The sequence below is a fragment of the Balaenoptera musculus genome, chromosome X (assembly GCF_009873245.2).
Source record: "Balaenoptera musculus isolate JJ_BM4_2016_0621 chromosome X, mBalMus1.pri.v3, whole genome shotgun sequence".
NCBI lineage: Eukaryota > Metazoa > Chordata > Mammalia > Artiodactyla > Balaenopteridae > Balaenoptera > Balaenoptera musculus.
Window position 1 is genome coordinate 1662685 of NC_045806.1, and position 22394 is coordinate 1685078.

General features: G+C 51.5%; 1 protein-coding gene across 21 annotated transcripts in view; it reads left to right on the plus strand.

Annotated features, from left to right (window-relative positions):
• The window catches only part of XG (Xg glycoprotein (Xg blood group)), a 38814-nt gene that overhangs the window by 3605 nt on the left and 12815 nt on the right, over positions 1-22394 (plus strand). For 8 of the 21 annotated variants that reach the window (XM_036840975.1, XM_036840977.1, XM_036840972.1 and 5 more), the window contains exons 1-5: positions 6301-7614; positions 9992-10033; positions 12533-12556; positions 13663-13765; positions 16843-16905. In XM_036840975.1, the coding sequence (XP_036696870.1) occupies positions 7573-7614; positions 9992-10033; positions 12533-12556; positions 13663-13765; positions 16843-16905 (274 nt within the window). In that variant the 5' untranslated portion in view covers positions 6301-7572. The other 13 variants (XR_005018438.1, XR_005018440.1, XR_005018439.1 and 10 more) reach the window with 5 other exon arrangements.

Consider the following 22394-nt stretch of genomic DNA (forward strand, 5'->3'; position numbering starts at 1 on the left):
GGCCTTGAGGCATGTGGGATCTTAGTTCCCCAATCAGGGATCAAATCCGTTCCCCCTGCAGTGGAAGTGCAGAGTCTTAACCACTGGACTGCCAGGGAAGTCCCAGAAAAATTTAATATTTTTATTTTATTTTATTTTATTTATTTTTATTTTTTTAACATCTTTACTGGAGTATAATTGCTTTACAATGGTTTGTTATTTTCTGCTTTATAACAGAGTGAATCAGCTATACATATACATATATCCCCATATCTCCTCCGTCTTGCGTCTCCCTCCCACCCTCCCTATCCCACCCCTCTAGGTGGTCACAAAGCACCAAGCTGATCTCCCTGTGCTATGCAGCTGCTTCCCACTAGCTATCTATTGTACATTTGATAGTGTATATATGTCCATGCCACTCTCTCACTTTGTCCCAGCTTACCCTTCCCCCTAAATTTAATATTTTTGGTCCGTGGTTGGTTGAATCTGCAGATGTGGAATCCACAGATACGGAGCTCTGACTGCAATAAAAACTGATAGTGATATTCTTTATAGTTTTTTAACAGCAGCCCATCACGGTTCTGAGTACTTGCCATTGAATAAAGGTAAGTCAGGTGCTGAGCGAGGTATTTTAGGTTGGTTGCTGCCTTCAGATGTGGCAGGATGTTTGGGCTTTGCTTCTGAGAATGGTGATTTGGAGAAGTTGTGATACTTGCCCAAGGCATTAAGCCAGCCCACGTGATGCTACCAGACTCCAGCCCTCGTTGGCCTCACCCCACAGCCCTGAGTTGAATCTTTCTGGATTCTGCCTCCTTCCTCATGGCCCCCAACCTCCCTTTGATCTAACCAATCTCGGGGTGTGCAAGTCACCCCACAAGCTGGTCATTAAAACTGCCCTTGTCCCATGCCCATCTGTGGCACTGAACCTGCCCAGCTATTTAGGGCAGTGATTCTCAGCCCTTGATGCGCAGACGAATTACCTGGGAGGGAGCAGGTTTAAAGGCACCACCCGAATCCCAGCCCCTCGAGATCTTCATTAGGTAGGTGGGTGTGGTGCTGGGGAGCCAGGATACCTGCATTTTGGGAAGCACCCTGGTGACGCCCATGCTGGAGTGAGGGCTCCCTTGAGAGGTGATATCTGAGCATGTGGCCATCTGGTTTAAACCTGGGGCTGGGCCTCTTGGGTCCCTGCCACCGTGGGGCCTCTGCTCTGTGGTTCCTGACTCCGTCATGCATCCCTCACCCAACAGGTGCATAGTGACGCCCCCGGGGTAGAGATGCTGCAGCCAGCCATGCTCAGACAGGGGTGCCTTTGCCCCCAGGGGACACTTGGCAATGTCTGGAGTCATTTTTGGTTGTCACAAGTGGGAGGGGGCTGCTGTCATCAGATGGGTGGAGGCCAGGGGTGATCTCAGTGTTCTGTAGTGCACAGGACATCCCACAGAGCAGGGAGTCCTCCAGCTTCCAATGTCAGGACTGCCGAGGTTGAGAAATCCTGCCCTAGCATGAGAGACTCTATCTACCTATGTATCTATCTATCAGTGTATCTATCTATCAGTGTCTCTATCTATATCTATCTATCTATCTATCTATCTATCTATCTATCTATCTATCTACTACCTATCTAACTATTAGCAATCACTAATCTATCTATCTATCATTTATTGTCTCACAAGATTGTAGGGCTGAAATTTGTAGGGCAGGCCCATAGGCTGTAAACTCAGGCAGGATTTAACCGGCACCCTTGACTCAGAATCCCTTCTTCTCCGGGAAAACTCAGTTTTTGTTTAAAAGCCTTCAACAGATCAGGGGAGGCCCACCCACATTATCAAGGATAATCTGCTTTATTTACAGTCAATTGATTGTAGACGTTAATCCCATCAACAAAATACCATCATGGTGACATCTAGATTAGTGTTTGAGTGAACTGAACCCCATAGCCTGGCTGAGTGGACACATAAAATTCACCGTTCAGTGTGATTTCATTTTTCCACTTCAAGTGGCCGAGAGGCTGATTCTGTAGACAATTGTATGGAGGGCTCTGAGGTCCTCTTGCCTTATAGCATAATCAGGCCCACACATCTGCGTCTTAAGAAATATTTCCGTGTTTGTGGCTATTGTGGGACGTGGGGTGGAGCCAGCACTATTAAATCTTTGCTGCTCCAATTTCCCTATTAGCACGAATGGCCCCCTTGAAGGGCGTTACCTTTGCAGTGAAAACAGCTCCTGTAGAAACTGACAAATGCTTGAGCCCCAAGAGTTAATGGGTGCAAAGCACTACGCTCTTCCTTGGAGTAAGTCATTCTCAAGATTAAAAAATAAATAAATAAATTCAGGGACTTCCCTGGTGGCGCAGTGGTTAAGAATCCGCCTGCAAATGCAGGGGACATGGGTTCGAGCCCTGGTCCGGGAAGATCCCACATGCTGTGGAGCAACTAAGTCCATGCGCCACAACTACTGAGCCTACGTGCCACAACTACTGAAGCCCGCGCGCCTGGAGCCCATGCTCCACAACAAGAGAAGCCACTGCAATGAGAAGCCCGTGCACCGCAACAAAGAGTAGCCCCCGCTCGCTGCCAACTAGAGAAAGGCTGCACGCATCAACGAAGACCCAACGCAGCCAAAAAAAAAAAAAGCAAAAGAGTCCATTTCACCCAAAAAGCATGCTCTTAAAATTAGATGAATGCTTTGTGAGTATTTTCCTCCAATTATTTTTTATTCGTTATCCTTGTGATGGTGATAACACATGGTGTACACAAAATTCGGATACTCCAGGGAGGTAGTTGGGAAAGTTTGGTGGGTGTGAGTATTGCTGGGGGACAGGGTAAAAATGCAGAGTCCCCACGCCTGACCCCCCTTCCTCCAGGACTCCCTTGGGGTGCTTCGCGAGTCTTCTAGCTGGTTGTCCTGAGTGTCAGCAAGTTGGGGGGTCCCAACCGGTCATCCACTGCCCTTCAGAATCAGATGGGGAACATCTCAGCGCCCCCGTCCCTCTGAGGACGAACACCGATGCTTGAAGCAGCTTTGCCAGTTTTTAAGGCTCCGGGTGAAGATGAGACCAAACTCACCATCTTCAGGGGTCTCTTGGGAAGCGGCTACTTCCCGTATCCGTCCAACTCCTGTTTCCTTTCAAAAGAGAGCAGAGCTCTCCCCAGCTGAAGACCAATGCACAAGGGGTGTTGAGGAAAGTGATGGAGCTGGGATATTTCAAGGAAAGAGTGGAATTTTCTTCTCTTGCTGTTTCCTGGGGTTACCTGCAGGGTGGATCTGAAGTTGGTCCAACTGGCATCCCCTTGGAATGTTTTGGGGCTTCACCCATGGGGGTCAAGGTTCAAGGCCGCCTTCTCTCCTGCCTGTGGGAAGAAGCAGACAGGGGTTCTCCTATGACTCCCCCCATAACTGAGGCTGTGATACCCCTGGAGGGTGAGGACCTCCTGGACCTTGGGGGTTCAGTCAACTGGAGGGTGCAAAAAAGGATCACCATCCCCTGACACTAAGGATGATTCCTGTTTGCATCATGAACTTCTAAAGTGGGGTCCCCAGACCGGTGGCACCGACATCCCCTGGGAGCTAGTGAGATATGCAGTTTTAGTGTCACCCAGACCTGCTGACCTAGACTCTGCCTGTAGCCAGGTTCCGGGCTGGTTTGAATGCCCTTGAGGGTCTGAGAGGCGCTGAGACAGAAGCCCTGAGGCTGATGGGGCAGCTGTGGCGTGGACCAGCGCGCCGTGAGTGGCCTGTCTTCAAACGGCTGCGCTGAAGACCCTCTCCTTTTCGCCCCCCGGTGACTGTCTCTGCCCCATCCCACTCCACCAGGCTGCCGGATGGTGCCCGCACGGTGGTTGAGACTCTCCTGTGGCTTTGAGTCTGTTACAGGATGACCTGTGTCCCCCGCAAATTCATATGTTCAAGTCCTATCCCCCAGGACCTCCGAATGGGACTGTGCTTGGAGATGGGGGTCTTTAAAAAGGTGATGAAGGGAAAATGAGGGGAGGGGGAGGGGCAAGATAGAGGGAGGGGCTCAAGAGTTACAAACTATTACGTGTAAAATAAGTTCCAAGGAATTCCCAGGCAGTCCAGCGGTTAGGACTCCACTCTCTCACTGCCGAGGGCCTTCCCTTCCTTTTCTCCCTTGTGAATCTGAACTGCTAACCTAGGCAGATGCTTTCTTTTCTCTACTCCGTCAATCTCAGTGTCCTGGGAAAGAGCTGCTGTAATATGCTTTCTGTACATTTTTTTTTTTAATTGAAGTATGGTACTTGTATTTTATTTTTTTCATTTTTTAATTTATGTATATTTATTTATTTATTTTTGGCTGCATCGGGTCTTAGATGCGGCACGCGGGATCTTTGCGGCGGCGCCCGCGCTTCTCTCTAGTTCGCGGGCTTGTCTCTAGTTGTGGCCCGCAGGTTCCAGAGCACGTGGGCTCCGTAGTTTGCGGCACGCAGGCTCTAGTTGAGGCGCGCGGGCTCGCGCGGGCTTAGCTGCCTCGCGGCATCGGGATCTTAGTTCCCAGACCAGGGATCGAACCCGCGTCCCCTGCATTGGAAGGCGGGTTCTTTACCACTGGACCACCAGGGAAGTCCCCTGAAGTATAGTATTTTTAAAGACAATTGAACCAGTGTCAAAAGGGGCACCTTAAATTTGCCTGAAGGAAGTCGGGATGTGTTCCCTGGGAGTCCCTGCTCCAGCTGGGTGAAATCCCTCAAGGACAAGAAAGTCCTACCGATTTATGGCTTGCAAAGTGGTTTAATCTGTGACCATTGATCCCTGGAAGGACTGGCTTAAATTAACCCACGCTTCAGAGGAAGCCTGTAAAATCCTATGTAAAGAAATGGAAAGCAATTGTCTTGAAGGGCAGCCGTTCCCGAAGGGGACGCAGATACAAGGACACTGGCCGGAATAATAAAATCTAAGATCCTGCCTGCCTGTGAGGGGTGGGATTTTTAATCCCCTGATGGACCCAGGCAAAGGTAATTAAATTCAGCACCTATAAATTCTGCTGGTAACGGCTGTAATTGGTGCCAGGGCTTTAGATAGTAATCAGTTTTCCCCCCTCTTCTCAGAGCTAGCCTGGGGCTGGTTTTCTCCTTCAGAGGGAACAATTCAGGGGTTAGTTAGCGGGAACTTGGACGTGTGCCTCTATCGTGGTGTCCGTGGAGGCGTGGTGGGTTTTTTCTAGTGCAAGGCGTCATCCTTGGCACCGTGTCATGATTATTCCAACAGCTCTGCCCTTTGCAAAAATGCCCTTTGTCCTGTAGGCTTGTGGGTCTGAGAAGTTCAGGGAAGCAAACTCTGATACAAAGCATCTTAGAATCTTGTTGGGGTAGAATTTGACTGGGGAGGGAGGGGACTGGTTACTAGAGATAATGCAAGAATTCCTCCAAGGGCCGTTCAGGTGGTTTCGTCTCAAAATCCCTCCTAAACAGCTTGTTTTTTTGGAGGGTAGGGGGTCTTGGGTATGACGCTAAGACCTCCCGCCCAGCAGCGTGAGTCATTTCAAACCCCCGTCTCCAGGATGTCAGCAATGGGCGACCAGCATTGTGATCCCAGAACCCACGCGGCTGCTTTCGCCTCGGTGTTTACAGATCCCAGAACATGTGGGATTGATTAGAAACCGCCGAGCCAGCTAAACCAAGCAGATCAGAAACACGTCTTATGTTCCCAGCCCCGTCTTAGGCTCTGAGTGCAAAAAAAAAAAAAAAAAAAGCTAGTGGAAGTAATTGCCCTGGGGAGCTGCACCCCCCCTGCCCCCCAGCTCCACCGAGACCGAGCCTCTGAATCAGCCTCTTCCACCTGAGCGATGTGCCCGGCAGGGCGGCACCCGGTGGGGCTGCGATCTGAAGCACATGGGGAGGGTCTCGGCTGCGGTCCGCCGGCTCTGCGCGTCAGGCATGCTCACGGGCCTCCCAGCAGCGCCACAGCTGGGGACAGCTTCCTCCACGACCTCCCCTCCTCGTCAGAAGCGTCTCCAAACGGAAGGAAGCCGCTGGAAATAGAAGGGGACACAGCACGGGGTTGGGGCGGCGTGCAGGGCCTTGCTGCTCTCAGAGCCCCAGCGGGCACTCCCTCGCTTCCGGCTCAAGCAGGCCGGCTGGCAAGGCTACCGCCGCCCCCGAGGCGACCCGAGGCCCTTTGGAAAACAGCCGGCTCCCGCCCAGCCTTGCGATGGATTCGGGAGGGCCGGGGGGAGACAGATAACAGAGGCTTCGATCATCTCAGAACTGGGAGGCCAGCCGCTCAGGCTGGAGGACACCCTCCCGGTGCCTCTTTACGGGATGCCTGGAGCTCCTGCCGAGAGCCTGGTGAGAGCTGTTTGTGAACCGTCAACGGGCGACCAGAATGCAAGTTCCGGAGCTGCCCTCGTAGCTGAGGGCACTGGGGGCCCCGCACGGGTATCTGTCCTTTCACGCTGGAGGGGGGTCTGCCACAGCCCCGCGGCAGCCCTGGCGGGAATGTGTCTTCAGCGTCCCCAAGGCCGGTGCCGAGTCCTGTCCCCCAGCCCCTAGACAGTGACCCAGAGCAGAGAGTGGCCGGCCCGTTCCCCAAAGGGGGACCTGGCAGAAGCTGGAGGGTCGCAGAGCCTGGCCGAAGAGAGGGGCGATGGGCACAGATGCGGGACCTCCCTGTGTCAGAGACGGCTCTCCGGGGTTCGGAGCCCCTCCAGTCCGGACCACAGGGCTGCCAGTGGGTGCCCTCTGCCCTCAGCTCCTCTGCCCTCCCGTGCCTGGGCCGGTCCCAGCTCAGGAGACCCCTGCCTGGGGGTGTCCACGCACCGGGGTCCCAGTTCCCTTGACAAGCAGCCCCAGAACCTACCCCCACGGCATCCAGCCGGGCCAGGCCTAGGGCTTCCCTGACCCCAGGCTGGACGGGTCAAAACGGACCTCCAGGCAGACTCGGGAGGTCTAGGCCGCCCAGGGTCTAGGAAAACGGCGTCCCCCCGCTTCCCGCCAGCCCCCTTCCAGGCACAGGGGCTGCGACTGGGGCTCCTGGAGGGTCTGGGTGCAAAACCTGACGTTGCCCTTAAGCTCCTGGAAACTCAGGCCCCTCGGCTGGGACAAGTGCATAGTCGTAACACTAATGTCCCCTCGTGGGCGGAAGGAGAGAGGCTCGGGTGACCTGCAGATGCTTGCAGTGGGACTTGGTGCACAGTAGGTGCTCATAGACGGCGGCGCATCCTAATAGGTCCCCAGCAACGCGTTCGCGGCAGGGCTGGTGGAAAGAGGGTTGCTCGGGTGACCTGCAGATGCTTGCAGTGGGACTTGGTGCACAGTAGGTGCTCATAGACGGCTGCGCATCCTAATAGGTCCCCAGCGTGTTCGCGGCAGGGCTGGTGCGGGGCAGCAGGGGGCACAAGGTGGTGCCTCCAGGTCCCCACCTGCAGGCCTGTCTGCACGTGGCAGCCGTCAGAGGTCCTGGAGAGCAAAGCGACGGGCGGTGAGCCGTCCGAGAGCCTGCCGGCCAGAGCGACAAAGCGGGGAGCAGGTCATGGGGGCCTGAAAGCAGTGTCTTTGCCTGAGGAAACCCTGCCCCGGGCGAATTTAGGATTTCACACTGAGACGCTTGAGCACGTGGACGGACCTTGAACACAGGATGCTCGGTGAGAGAAGCCGGACACAGAAGGACACACCGTGGGTGAGTCCGTTGATAGGAAGCGTCCAGAACAGGCCAGTCCACAGAGACAGAGGGTGGGTCTGTGGTGTCAGGGGCTGGGCAGGGGGGATAAGGAGTGAGTCTTAATGCAGACGGGGTCCCTTCTGGGGGATAAGCATGTTCTGGAACCAGATAGAAGTGGTGGTTGCACAGCCTTCATTATAAACATACTAAATGCCACTGGATTGCGTGCTCTAAACGGGCCAATTGTATAATCTATGGATTCTGTCTCAACAAAGCTCTTTTAAAAAGCTCTTTTTTATCAGCCAAAGATGAGATACAAACTGGTCAGGAGCTCAGAGGTTTTCTGATCGGGCTTCTGTAGTTTTAGAGGCGGCGAAGGGGATGGGTGGGCTGTGTGTGGGAAGAAGCCCTTAAACTGGCAGGAAAGGAGCCCTCAGCTCGTTAAAAATGTTTTCTGGTTTTTTTTGAGATAAAATTCACATGCATAAGAGTCACCCTGTGAACCCTCCGAAAGTGAACAGTGCAGACGTTTTTGTTTAGCACGTTCACAGTGTTGTGCAACCGTCACCACCATCGAATGCCAGAATGTTCTTATCACCCCCATAAGGAACCCCGTACCCGTGAGCAGTCGGTGCCAGTCCCCCGACTCACTTGTTATGCACCCAAGTTTCTCCGAGTTGAGCTTGTAAGAAAACCGAAATCCAGCCTCCGCTTCTCTCCAGATCCTAGACTTCCTCATCGTATTTTTAGCAAGTCTGAAACCCGCGCGTCATCAGAATTTCTGAGCCCCTGAGCACTGGGAGGGAGCTGGGGTTGAAATGTTTGTGAAACGCTTGCGGGGGTGTCACGGAGAGGCAAGGGCAGCGTGTTTCTGGGCCTCAGTCCCAGATGCAGTCTGTCTTAGCCATAAAGGAAAATATCCACAGTTGCAGCCACAGAGCCGCCACCGTACCGCATTTCCCAAAGGCATCCCCTGAGCTGTAAACCGGGGTCAGAGAGTTTCCCGGTGAGTAAACCACTATCTTCCACACGGCTCACGTGACACCTCCTCCAGGCAGGCCTCCAGGTCGGCTCACACAAGACGTGCAATTGCCCCCACTGCCTTGTGGTCCCCGCTGCACCCTGTCCCCACCTTTAGGGATATTCAAGGGTCTCTCTTCCCTAAAGAACCAGGAAGCAGGGCTAGTGTCATTGAAGGTCCCGTCCCCATTGGGTAACAGTGTGCCTGGATCAGAGTCGCAGCTTGTAAATGTTTGCATAATGCACGGGTTCTTTGGCTTTCCGAGACGTCTATGTGTTTTGCTCGAGGCAGCTGAGATCCTGGGAGCATCTCCCTCCTCTTTAAGACGGGGATACCAGGGACTTCCCTGCTGGCACAGTGGTTAAGAATCCGCCTGCCAATGCAGGGGACACGGGTTCGAGCCCTGGTCCGGGAAGATCCCACATGCCGCGGAGCAGCTAAGCCCGTGCAACACAACTACTGATCCCACGTTCCACAAGTACTGAAGCCCGCGTGCCTGGAGCCCGTGCTCCGCAACAAGAGAAGTCACCGCAATGAGAAGCCCGCACACCACAACAAAGAGTAGCCCCTGCTCACTGCAACTAGAGAAAAGTCCACACGCAACAACAAAGACCCAACGCAGCCAAAAAAATAATTGAAAAAAATTTTTTAATTAAAAAAAAAAGATGGGGATGCCATTGGCAGCAACATGGATGGATCTAGAGATGATCATACTAAGTGAAGTAAGTCAGACAGAGAAAGACAAATACCATATGGTGTCACTTCTACGTGGAATCTAAAAAATAATACAAATGAACTTACTTACACAACAGAAGTAAACTCACAGACATAGCAAACAAACTTATGGTTACCAAAGGGGAAAGCGGGGGGAGAATAAATTAGGAGTTTGGAATTAGCAGATATCAACTATTGTATGTAAAATAGATAATTAGCAAGAACCTACTGTACAGCACAGGGAACTGCATTCAATATCTTGTAATAACCTATAAGGGAAAAGAATCTGAAAATAAATATATATGTATTACTGAATCACTTTCGCGTACAGCAGACACTAACACAATATTGTAGCTTAACTATACTTCAATAATAAAAAAAAAAAAGACAGGGGTGCCGTCATCTTCCTTCAGAGGCGTCTTTGGTGAGGGGCACAGCCTGCCAGGAAAGCTGAGATGTTGGTTTGACAAACACACCACAGGGGAGGTGGAGAGAGAGGGGGACTTTGGTCTTCCGCTGACCTCACGGTGGGTGGTGGGCTTGACCTTTGCACCGGAGGAATGTCTGGGCAGACGGGGCCAAGGGGGGCAGGGTGACAGGTGTCAGGGGGCCCTGACGGTCCCATCGCGGTGTGAACTAACGCCCTATGTCTCCCCACAGGTCAAGGTGACTTTGATTTGGCCGATGCTCTCGATGACCCCGGTAAGTGCCTGTCTTTCTCCAGGAGATGCTGTGCTTCGCAGCCTGTGGCAGCTCTGTGGCGGCTCGGGGTTGGCTGGGGCGGGGATTCCGAATTCCAGGCAGGGAGAGCTCTGGTTTTCACCCCAGATTACAAGCACCGGGAGATGGACCTCCACGTCCTGCCTTAGCTGTGGGGCTCGGTCTTACGTGTTGGTAGGTCTGGGCTCCCCAAGCCTGGGGTCCGCGCATACGCTGGAGGGTTTTCCTTCGCTTAAATGTGGTTCACCTCTACTCGCGGGGCATCTATGACTTGGAAGACCCCCTACACCCCGCCTGTGTGTGGCCACTACCCTTGGGGTCAGCTGGACCTTCTTGCCAGCTGGAAAATTGACTGTACATCTCCTGGGCCCGGGAGGAAGGTCTGGATTAAGGCCCACAGTCGAGCTGGGTGGCAGGAGCGTTCAGACCTGGGGGCTTGGGGAAGAAGGAAGGGGTGTGACCTGCAGGCACAGGGGGAAGAAAGATGAGTGCTTGTCTACTCAGAGAAAAATCAGCTTCTTCTGTCATCAGGGCAACCCCAGGTCACTCATCACACATCAATTACAGTGGATTTTCCGAGAAGTAAAGAAGGGACGTGATCACCAGACCCCCTCAACTTAAAAAAGGATGACAACCAAAAAAAAAAAAAAAAGAAGCTTGAGGACCAGGGGACAGAGTGACCTCCAATAGCAGCCTGTCACCTCTTCTCCACTATTTCCTAGAGACTATGAGCCAGGGAGCGACACTTAGTACTTCTGTACTCTCAAAGAAGCTGCTTTTTAAAACGAAAATACACCTTAGGCGTAATAAAATTTTAACAAGATTTCTTCTCTAGAGAATGGCATTTTGAAAGATATTCATTATCTAAGTCTTTACATTTCTGATATGCTGGAATTTTTACTATGCATTATTTTGTAATCAGAAAAATTGCAGACATGTAAGAAATAGAAAGAATAAAATAATGCATGAGGAAAAAAAGAAAAAGGATGGCAACCAACGATGCAAGACCAGCTCCCTCCCCAATTTTCCCCACTAACTGAGGCTTTTGCTAGTGGTAACCGTGACAGAGCGGATATGAGATTATTGTCAGAGCAGCAGACAAACCTAATGATGCAGGTCAAGGCTGACACACTGCTTCCCCCGTCAGACTGCAATGGTGAAGGGCTCAGTCCTTCCCAGAGTGGACGGGCTGCAAGGTCAGGGTTATAGGAGGGCCAATGGTTGCAGTCACACTGTGGGGCATTGGGAGGTATCCCCCCAGATTCAGCCTGGGTGGTTGGCACAGGGTCTGGGGTGGATAAAAAAGGAGCACGCCCAGGGTAGGGCACACGCAGCTGAGGGCTGTGGTGCAGAATCATCGGAGGCGTTTTATTGGTTAAAAAATATCATCAACCTGTGAGCTGGCAATTCCCCTCCTAGGAAGAAAGGGAAGGATTGAAAGGAGAGACTCAGACACATACGTGTTTACAGCGGCGTAATTCATCATCGCCAAAAGGCGGAAGCCACCCAAATGTCCATGGACGGATGGATGGATAAACAGCCTGGGGTCCATGCACACAGTGGGCTGTGACTCAGCCATGAAAAGGAGTGAAGCTCTGACCCAGGCTACCACGTGGATGGACCTTGAGCCCACAATGCTCAGTGAGAGAGGGCTTTCTGCAGAGGGGAAGGACCCTGTCCACTGTGCCCCCGGGCAGCTCCAACCTCCCTCACCCTTGTCAGGTGCCACCCCTCCAAGCATCTTCCCCAAACCCCCTCCTCCTGCTGCCCCTGTCTGCCCCCCCACACTCCATCCCCAGACTCACCGAGCCTGGCAGACAGGTACTGTGCACCTGATGCCCCGTCCACGAGTGCTGACCTCGGGGAACCGAAACCACCTGGGAAGCTGTGCACCACCCCGTATACACACCCCCGGCAACAACAGGCACAACGCAAACTTTTGTCACGTGAAGAAACACGTGCAAGAAAGTGAGAGAAGCATTGTCCTGGAATCGGGGGAAGCTTCTCTCCAGATTGGCCTACCCAATCTGGCCTCTCCAGATTCACCCGCCCTACCTCTGCTCTGCAGGCGTGTAGTCACCTTGCACGTCTGTGTGGCACCAGCTCTGCGCGCCCCTGCCCTCTGGATGCTTTTTGCTCAGCCGGTCATCCTGCGGGCGTCCGAAATCTCGCTCCCTCACCTCCTGCAAGGCTCGGAGGAAACTCATTTCCTAAGGAGCTGAGCTGACCACCTCAGGAAAGCTTTGCTCCCCCAGCTGGACCTCTGCACAGCTCCCGTGGAGACTGGTGGACATGGGTTTTAAGGATGCTTTTGTTCTTTTTTTTTTTTTCCCCTGAATACAGAGGGGAATTTGTGTTCATATCATGTCTGGGTTAGTGCCTTGAAATTCTCATTGTTTATTCGGGCGTTAACGATTCTTTCTTTGAGCTGCACGTAAATCCTCGATGCGTGTTGAATGTACGTTCTCTCTTTGTCCGCAGAGCCCACCAAGAAGCCGAGTTCAGGTGAGTGACTACTGCCCAGAAATGAGGCTGCGCCCCTGAGACGAGCTTTCTGAAGGTGTTTCTAGGGACGTGGAGCGTGTGAAAGGGGGGCAGGTGTTTAAAGCAAAGCCTAGCCCTTGGGGAACTGGAAATCAAAATCACAGTGAGACATCATTCCTACTAGGACTGCTGGAATCAAAATATGGGCAATACCAAGTGTCGGTGAGGGTGTGGAGACATTGGAGCCCTCGTGCGTTTCTGGTGGGGATAGAAAATGGTGCAGCCTCAGCGGAAAACAGTCTGGCAGCTTCTCAGAAAGCTACATATAGAATTTCCCTATGATGCAGCAGTTCTACTCCTGGGTATAGACCCAAATGAACTGAAAACAAGGACTTCAACAGAAACACACACACTTAGGTTGATAGTGTATAATTCCTACATTAGCCCAGGAGATAACAAATTAAGAATAAAGTTGATGAAAAGAATAATAAAGTTGATTGAATGAAGAATAAACTTGATTTAACTAAATAGAGAAAAATGAAGAATAAGCTGGATTAAAGGAAGAATAAAATAAACTTGACTGAATGAAGAATAAAGTAAACTTGATTAACTAAGTAGAGGTCCAGAAATTTTAAAAAAGAAAAGAAAGGAAAAAAAAATAGTAGGAATAACGTAACGTTAATTACTGTAGATGTAAAATGATTTAACGACTATGTTAAAAGACAGGGCTTAAAGCACTTTAATATGCTATTAAACAAAGTGAAAGTAAATGTTTGGGTAAAGATTTGGAGACAGATACTAACCAGGGGAAAATGGCATCATGTAGCAAGGTCAGACAAAATAATCTTCAAGGAATAAACAGTTTTGGGGTTTTTTTGTGTGTGTGTGTACAATGTAAAGGCTAAACAGTTAGTTTTGTAACTCTGTGTATGCAGTTTTTTCTTTAAGTTCTACGTTCTGAGGTTTTATTTCTAGCGGCTAAGTGATTTTTAGCGGCTCGATGGTGATCTGTAAGTCTGTGAGCAGCAACTGTGAATAAAATATAAGCTCTAGTTCTTATTTTATAGGCTGCTACTGATGGAAGGACATTTTTCTCTTCTAAACATGCAATGCTGTCTTCCCCACAGATATCTACCCAAAGCCGAGGCCTCCCTACCAGCCACAGCCTGGAAATCCCGACAACAGTGGAAGTAAGAACGTTCATACATTTCAAAACAAGTCTGATGAAAGGTGCCTGTTTTTTTGTTGTTGTTTTTTTTAACTATGAGTTTTCATCTGGCTGCTTCTGAAGTAAGAGCCAGCTTAGCTTTTACGGGGGCGGGGGAGCAGATTGCATTATTTTATTTCCTCGTTGCTCAGACACTTGGAGAATACTGAGCATTTGGGGACGTTGGTCATTATTGTGCTGGAATTTTAATCAGGCTGAAGGACGCGTCTTTTTCAAGCTGTTTCCGTGGTTCCTAATGACTTCCCGTGCACTGTGCGTTTTAGGTCAGTTATCCTCAGTTTCTCCTTTGTTTTAAAAGCTTGGCAGACACTGCGCCTATACATCACTTTTTTTTAAAAAAAAGGGGGGGGGGCCGGGAGGGGGGTAATATTAGCCAATAGCCCATAAAGTCCTCAGCAATTCAAAAACCCTGAAGACCTAAAAGCTGACCAGGCAGAGGTGACCAGTGACGCTAGCCAAGTTGACGGCCTGCGGAAGCTTCCTGGAAGCTTGGTGTGGCCTTGAGATGGGTGGAAATTCATCTCCTCGGCGGTGGCGATGGTCATGGTGAGGGAGATGTCACGAAAAGTAAGACGTAAGGTTCTACGAAGCTGTTACCTAATTGCAAAGCAGCCCAGGCCACTAACTGCGTTAGTTAAGGGACGCTTACGTCATTGCTTTGTCATCCTTGATACCAAAACTTGGCCTCTGTACACCGATGCCAAATTGAATCTCAGAGACAGAGTTTCAGGTGAAGTAGAAAAGAATAGCTTCGTTGCTTTGCCCGGCAAAGGGGGACACAGCAGGCTCCTGCCCTCAAAACGGTGTCCCTACCTGGGGTGGGATTCGGTGAGGAGTTTTATAGCCATGGTTCAAGGGGTGGGGTTGCCGAGAAGGACCAGGGTGCCTGCAGGGCCTGCACTCCTTCAATCTAGACATCACCTGGGCTCAGGTGGTCTCCTGATGGGGTCTGTGCTTCTCAGAGGTTATCAAACTGTGGTCTTCTGTGTGGAATGAAGAATGCTTTATCAAGTAGTCAACACCGGCCGTTTGTTGGGGGTTTCGATATCTGCCAAGCAGTATTGTCATGTGTATCCCTCGAGGGGGAACCAGGACCTGCCCCCAGGCTGCACTATTGTTTCTTCACTGCTCCTCCCTTGTCTCTGTAACCCCTCCCTTCCCTGATTAGCAACTGCTTGAATCTGCCCGTTGGAACTCAGGGAAGGTCGTGGGGGCTGAATGAAGCCTATTTCCTGTAATCAAGAAACGGGGGACACAGGAAGGCTTTTGTGCCCAGGAGCCCCACTGGGTCCTGGTCAGTTTCATCCTCTTTGGTTTTTTTTTTTTTCCCCTCCAATTTTAACATCCCAGCTCCATCGATTCCTGTCTTGTAAAAATTCCTCCCAGCCTTTTCAACAAACTATTGTCCGATGGAGTGCTGTTATTCTACAAGATGCCGATGGAAATCCCTCCTGGGGAGTGTTTCTTGCTACAGTCTATTTGGGGATCTCGGCTTAAACGTATTCCCATGGGCTTCCCTCCTACGGGGTGCAGAGAATGTTAGACGCTGGCCATCCTGTAAGATGAGTCACCAGGACCAGGGTGACTCACCACCCCAGGGCGTGGGTAGCAAGCCTCACGCTTGGGAGGGGTCCCTCTATGACTCAGGGTTCCAGCAGCTGACACATTCCAAATTAGAGGAAGGTTGCTTTCTGGCCTTTGTTTTCAAGCTCTGCTAAAACCCAGTGGGGAGATGCCTTTAGTACGGTGCCCCCAAATAATGAATTGATATTTGATATGAGTTATGTGGCTTTTGGTATCAGCCTGACTTTCCCTTAGATGCTGGTTCTTCTGATGGTTTATTGTTTATTGGGGAACACGTCTTGATTAAGAAGTTTTGGAACACTGAGCAGCCTCAGTGAATATACTTTCTGCCTGACCCATTTGGCATGATTCATAATGAAACGATAAAACATGTAAAAACAGGGATGCAGCAAACTCGACACACACAGCAAACGAAGAAGGGAAAGGATTAGAACTTAAGTATGGAAATGGCAATACAGGAGTAGAAGGTCTCCTTAAATTTCATGCTTGCTCCCTGGCTCACCCAGTTCCTGTATGTGTCTCTCGAGAAGAAAGGTGAGTCATTGAAGGCAGCGGTGAGCAGTCCCTTGAATACAGGCTGTTCTGGAACATTCTGCTGTGCAAGAAAGGCCCTGCAGTCGGAATGGGAGATCCTGGCAGAGACAGTGTTTTGTGCCAAGGCTCTGGGGCAGGAAGCTTGGGCTAAGTTTGAAGGACAGATTAAGGGCATTTGTGACAAAAGTTAAGATTAACTCCAGAGAGGGCAGGTACACACGCACAGCAGGAAGGGTAACACGTCATCAAAAACGTGCGATGCTTTTGTCCTAATACTGACGACGGGCTTTTGTCCTAATACTGACGACGGGCTTTTGCAAACAACCTGATGTTTGCGATAACGCGAAACATTGGAACATTCACAGGGCAGTGTCTGCCAGACTCATGTCAGGAATCCGTGAACTTCTGAACTTCTTGCTTTCAGAACCAAATTAGGAGGTTCTGGTCCCCGAGATCAACATGGTTTTTTGTTTTTTTTTTTTTTTTTAAATTTATTTATTATTTATTTATTATGTATTTTTGGCTGTGTTGGGTCTTCGTCTCTGTGCGAGGGCTTTCTCTAGTTGTGGCGAGCGGGGGCCACTCTTCATCGCGATGCGCGGGCCTCTCACTATCGCGGCCTCTCTTGTTATGGAGCACGGGCTCCAGACGCGCAGGCTCAGCAGTTGTGGCTCACGGGCCTAGTTGCTCTGCGACATGTGGGATCTTCCCAGACCAGGGCTCGAACCCGCGTCCCCTGCATTGGCAGGCAGATTCTCAACCACTGTGCCACCAGGGAAGCCCCAACATGGTTTTTAAAGCTTTGGAGACTTTGAGTACCAGAGGTTCTGTGAAAGCGATAAACAGCAAATATAAATAAGCCGGAATATCATTTTGTATTTCGGTCTTTTGTATTGTGTGAATGGTTCATTGCGGGAAGATGTCATTCTTTTCCTAACATCACCTTGGTGTTTTCCAACAGATATCTATCCAAGGCCAAAGCCAATGCCACGTCCCCAGCCTGGCAGCTCTGACAACAGTGGAGGTGAGTCCTGAGTATTGAGACGCCTTCCGGAAGCGTTGGGAGGGATGCAACGGACCATCTTGGAATTCTGTCCTGGGACGGTGAAATACGAGTTGGCGTTTGAAATATGCAGAGGTTCTTTAACAAGGAGTTCACCTGCTGTTACCAATCCCTCTGTTGATAGAGGATGCATTTTGTTTGGTTTGGTTTGGGGCTGAAAAAATGCAATGCGCCCCAAAGGCATCTCACGTCACTATGGAGGAAGGAGATTCTCTTTGTCCTTGGTTGCTCTGTTTTGGGTGTTCCGTTGAGTTTTGCTTCCCTTGTAAAGAGCCGTTTGGGGCCACGTTGCCTGAGTTCCCGCCATAGGTCGAGTGACGTGTTGGGAATCCAGGCACCTGGGGGAAGACCACTCGGGAAGGGATGGCGGCTCATGGTGGTGGGAGAATCGCAAGAATTCCAGGGCTTGGGCAGACACGTGTGCCGACAGATGGGTGCTGGGGAAAGGTCAGCTCTATGGGTATCCCCATTTCCAGCTGGTTTGGCAATGGGGACTTCCCCTGTTTCCGATTCTCTTGAGATATTATTCGAACGTTGAATTCCTAGGGTGCAAAACACCGTTGCTTACGCCCAACCAGACAACCTTCAGAGAGATCCAAGCATCATTTCTTCCCTGCAGGTTTCAGCTTCGGGGGGCATCTCTGTCTCCGAGACCTGACCTCTAGATCCTAAACTGTGATCCTTTCTCTGTATCCCTTTGCCCTGCAGCAGGAGATCATGTTATACTTTGTAACATGCAATGCCATGCAATTGTGGTTCATTTATTTCCTTGAGTTAGAATGAAAAGCACACACACACACACACACGCGCGCGCAGGGATTTTTGCCTTTCCTCCACCGATGCATCCCCAGAGCCGGAAGCCAGGCATGGCACACAGTAGGTCCTGTAAAGATCAGTTGCATGAGCAATGCCTTAGCTAATTTCAGCGACGGAGGGCTCACCCCTAAACCCCTTCATCAGGACACATACCCTCCACTGTGATGTTGGCTTGAAAGGTCTAACGGCCCCGCCTCCAAAAGGCTGTGCTCTTTGATTGACAGCGCCCAGCAAGATGTTCCTAAGGGGTTCTCACAAAGCTGTTCTCTCCTCCAAGATGTTTCAGGAGACACCCTTTTATTATTATTATTATCAATTATTATTGGCCACACGTCATGTGGGATCTCATTTCCCCCACCAGGGATCGAACCTGTGTCCCCTGGAAGAGCAGAGTCTTGACCACTGGATCACCAGGGAAGCCCTGAGACACGCCTTTAAGCGAAATAGATCCCTTGAGCTCTCCAGAGGCTTCATCTGATCTTGTTGAAGACGCTGCCCTGTCTTTTGCTTCACACATGTACTGGGTGGCAGGACACACAAGGGACACCCCTTCCTTGGGGTTCCCCACGGCTCTGGGAAGGCTTCGCCGAGGGGATGATCCTTGCTGAGAGAAGGCAGAAGGACCCCTGCCTGCCTTCTGCATCTGACACTTTTCATAACCCCCAGCAGCACGATTTATACCCTGGAGGGAGGGCTGCGTCTCCGCGTGGGTTTCTTGGAGACGGACCGAGTCACTTCTGCAGGGAGCAGACAGGGAGAGGAAGAGCCATTAGGGGTCTCACACATCATGAGACAATTAGGGGTCTCACACATCATGAGACAATCCCCTTGGATCTCATGGTGGCCCCAAGTAGCAGGGCCTTCAACAAGTTTCCGGAGGCCAGAGGGGCATTTGACCTCCGAGCAGGAAGGAAAGGAGATCTGGGGACGTCAGGCTTGCAAAGCGGGGATGGTGGGTTACGGTGGTACCAGCTTTTGCTGGGTGGACCCTCAGGGCAATAGGACCGTGTTCTCTCACGAGTGCATCTTTGGGGGCCATCTCTTTGGCTTCTGGAGAGGAAACACATAGATTTCATGCATCCAGCAGCACGTACAGCCCCAAATGCTCCCACCCCGCCGGCCCCAGCCCGGGGTCGAGGGGCTTCCCCTGTTTTCCTTTCCGTCCGCATCTTGCAACTTTGCACTTGGCTGTGGGCATCTGGAGAGTATTAGCAAATGGCACAGCTCAGACCTGAGGGCTGGGATCCCCCCGTGTTTGCAGGATATGGGTGGGTGGAGTGAGGCAGGGGGCGGGAGGCAGGGGGCCCGGGGCGGCGGCTTGTGACCGGCAGGAGCTCGCAGAATGCACAGCTTCCTGTCTGGCACGGCCATCGTCCGTCTTGGGCTCTGCTGTCTCCTGACGCCCCCATGGCACCCGGATCCCCCATAGGTCGGCTTATACCCAGCAGCCAGGCTCGCCCCAAACCCCTGAAAGCCCTGAGGTTTATTCTGATTCCGAAACACAGACCTGTCTCTGTGACCCGACCGCAGTGGGCAGCCCAGACTGTGATCGCCGTGCCCGTCCCCAGACTTCACCTAGAAGCATCCCCAGAAAAGGGTCTGAACGGTTGCTGCTTAGAAGAGCTTTAGAAACGGCAGTGACTAAACCCACAGATGAGCTTTGCCGACGCTTTGCGTGTTACATTTGATTGCATTTTGACAAAGTTAAAAAATCTGCTCAGGACAGGAGCAAGTTCAGTGAGAAGGAGGCCAGGAATATTCTGGAGGACCACAGGGATAGTGTCTGGGTTTCTCCAATGGGCAACCTCATGGTTTGTCCCATGTGTGTTTTCCAAAACCACCCCAGCGATTAATTCGATTTTGGTGTCATCTACCTGGAGTTAACCTCAGACCCCGCAGGTTAAGAGCTCGGTCCTACAGGACTGTCCCCACTGCAGACAACAGTCCCAAGTCCCAGCTCGTCACCTGTGACTCTGACCCACTGGCTATAGATCGGAGATCCCCACGACCCCGCCTCGGGTTCGGTTACTTTGTTAAAATAGCTCACAGAACTCAGAGAAATACTTACGTTTCTGACTGACATTTACCAGTTTATTATAAGTGTTGACAAAAAATTAATCGGTCGATCTCAGAAAGACATGGAAAATTTTATTCGAGCCAGATTTGAGGATTGTAACCCAGAAATCTCAGAAAAGTCTGAGAACTGTTCCGCCCCGTTTAGAAGTCAAGGCCCACTTCTATAAGTTTTTGGAGACAGAGGGCTGGCCATCACAGCATGTACTAGTGACAGTTTACACAACCCAGGTCTAAGCGTCCTTGTGGTCCCTTACAAGATGGAGAAGGAAGGTTACCTTGTTAGCAGTCGTCTTGTGGATTCTGGGAGAACGCTGCTGTTTATGGCTGAGCAGATGTTCCTGCTGACGGGGGAGGTCCGACCAATGCCTAAGGCAGGTACACCATGCACAGTGGGGCGGGCGGGGGGGAAGGGAGGAGGCCAAAGGGAAGAGAAAATTTCTTATGTTTAAATTTTTCTCGCCCTGCCATAGAACCTGAATTTTATTTCACGTAAAGGATATGATAAACGACACAGATGAACAGCCGGATGAAGAGACACAGGGCGAGGGGGTCGCAAGTGTAGGAGCTTCTGGAGTTGGGGTGCATTGCCTTCCACCGTGTAGATAAATTCACTCATTCAGAAGCTCTCCAAACCCTGTCTCCTGGGTTTTTACGAAGGCTCTGTCCTGTGAGCCTGACTGATGAACTCCTCGGCCACCGGACGGGGGTGAGGCTGGAAGTCCCAACCCTCCAATCACCGGTTGGTTGCCCTGGCGACCAGCATCCTCCAGGGCTTTCCAAAAGTCACCTCATTAACATAAACTCAGGTGTGGTTAGAAGGGGCTTGTTCTGAATAACAAAAGACGCCTTTATCTCTTTTGTCACTTCACAAAAGACCCCTTTATCATTCCTATCATTTAGGAAATTCCAAGGGGCTCTGTGTTTGGATTAGGGAGGAAAACCAAATATGTACCTTTCTGGTTAAAATCACAGTGCCGCCGTCTGCATCCTCTTTGTAAATCTTGCTTGAGGCTAGGGGGGTGGAAGTAGCAGGTTGGGGTCCCCGGAGAAGGGCCCGCAGGCGGGAGTTTGCTGTCGTCTGTAGCTACCACCCCGCTCTTCCCGAGGCAGGCCTGGACGGGGAGGCCGCGGGGCGGGGAGAGGGGACAGAGCCTGGAGCTGGGCCCCACGCTCCCGGCTGGGACATCAAGGCCCTCCTGGGACTGGGGGCAAGCCCCGGGGGGTCCGCCGTGCGGGCTGTGCAGCGGGGCCGCAGTAGGCTGCCCAGGTGGGCGCGAGGGGCAGGATAGCGTCCCCTGCAGGTTGGTAGCAGCGCCCCCGGACGGGCCCCTTCTGAGGACGGCAGCTTAGCTTGCGCTGAGGACTCGGAAAGCATTTCCTTGAGCGCTTGCTACGGGCCAGGCCTGGTTCTCGGCACCAAACGGACTGTGCCACCCCCGCAGGAAGGGGGGCGGGGGAGCGAATGGACGGTACGGAAGCAGGGGCCCCATCCAGGGGAAGGCAGGCCTGGGGGGTCCGAGGGATGAAGAGCCGGCCTCTTTCCCCCCCACGGCAGTGTAAGGGGGTGTGGCCTAAGCTCTGCAGGCGGAGGGGGTCTGTCTCAGCGCCGGCCCTTCCCAGGCTGCCGGGTCCCCGCACACCGCCCGCAGGCAGGAACCCCGGCCGCCAGGACCTCTGGCGTTTGGCCCCCGTGCCCCCCGTGCCCCCCGCACGCTCACAGGCCTGGGTGTGCGGAGGGTTCCCCGGAGGGCGGGCTGCGAGGGCCCTGCGCTCTGTCCACAGGGTCCCTGAGCGACAGGGACCTAGAGGCCGGCCGCCACCCGCCCAGGCCCGGGCGGTCCGCGGGTACGCGCTGGCTTCTGTGATCTGTGACCCCCCCGTGGAAGGTGGCGCGCGGGCCCTCCCCTCCAACCCCGCATCGCGGCGGGTCCCTGCGCCTGTCCGCTCCGGGGCCTTGCGAGGTGGACCAAACTGGCCACGGCACAGGTGCCCTTCAGAAGCGGGGATCGTCTCCATATGAACGTGTGTGTGTGTGTGTACATGTGCCTATGTACGTACATTCCTTTACACACGTGCTTACGTACGTGCCTCCGTATGCGTGTGTCTGCAGTCCTATCTTTATACAGATGTTGTGTCTATACGTGCCTTTATAGATGCATCTCTCTATATATATATAGGTATCTTGATATATATGTACCTCTATATATGTGCATATACTTATGTATATATGCACCTTTATATGTATACACACATATACATCCTTATATACCTTTATGTGTATGTTTATGTTTCTATACATATCTTTATATTTATATACTTGTACCTGCATAACACTTTTCTGTATGTCTGTGTTTATATATTAATATATGTGTTTATACACTTGTATAAAATTTAAAAAACACGAGAAAAATTTTATAAAATTACGTTCGTATATACCTTTTTATATGTATGTATATGTGTGTGTATAGCTTCATATGTGTACATATGTATGTATCTTTATATATGTATGTATAGATACATCTTTATATGTGTGCATATATCTTTATATATGTATATAT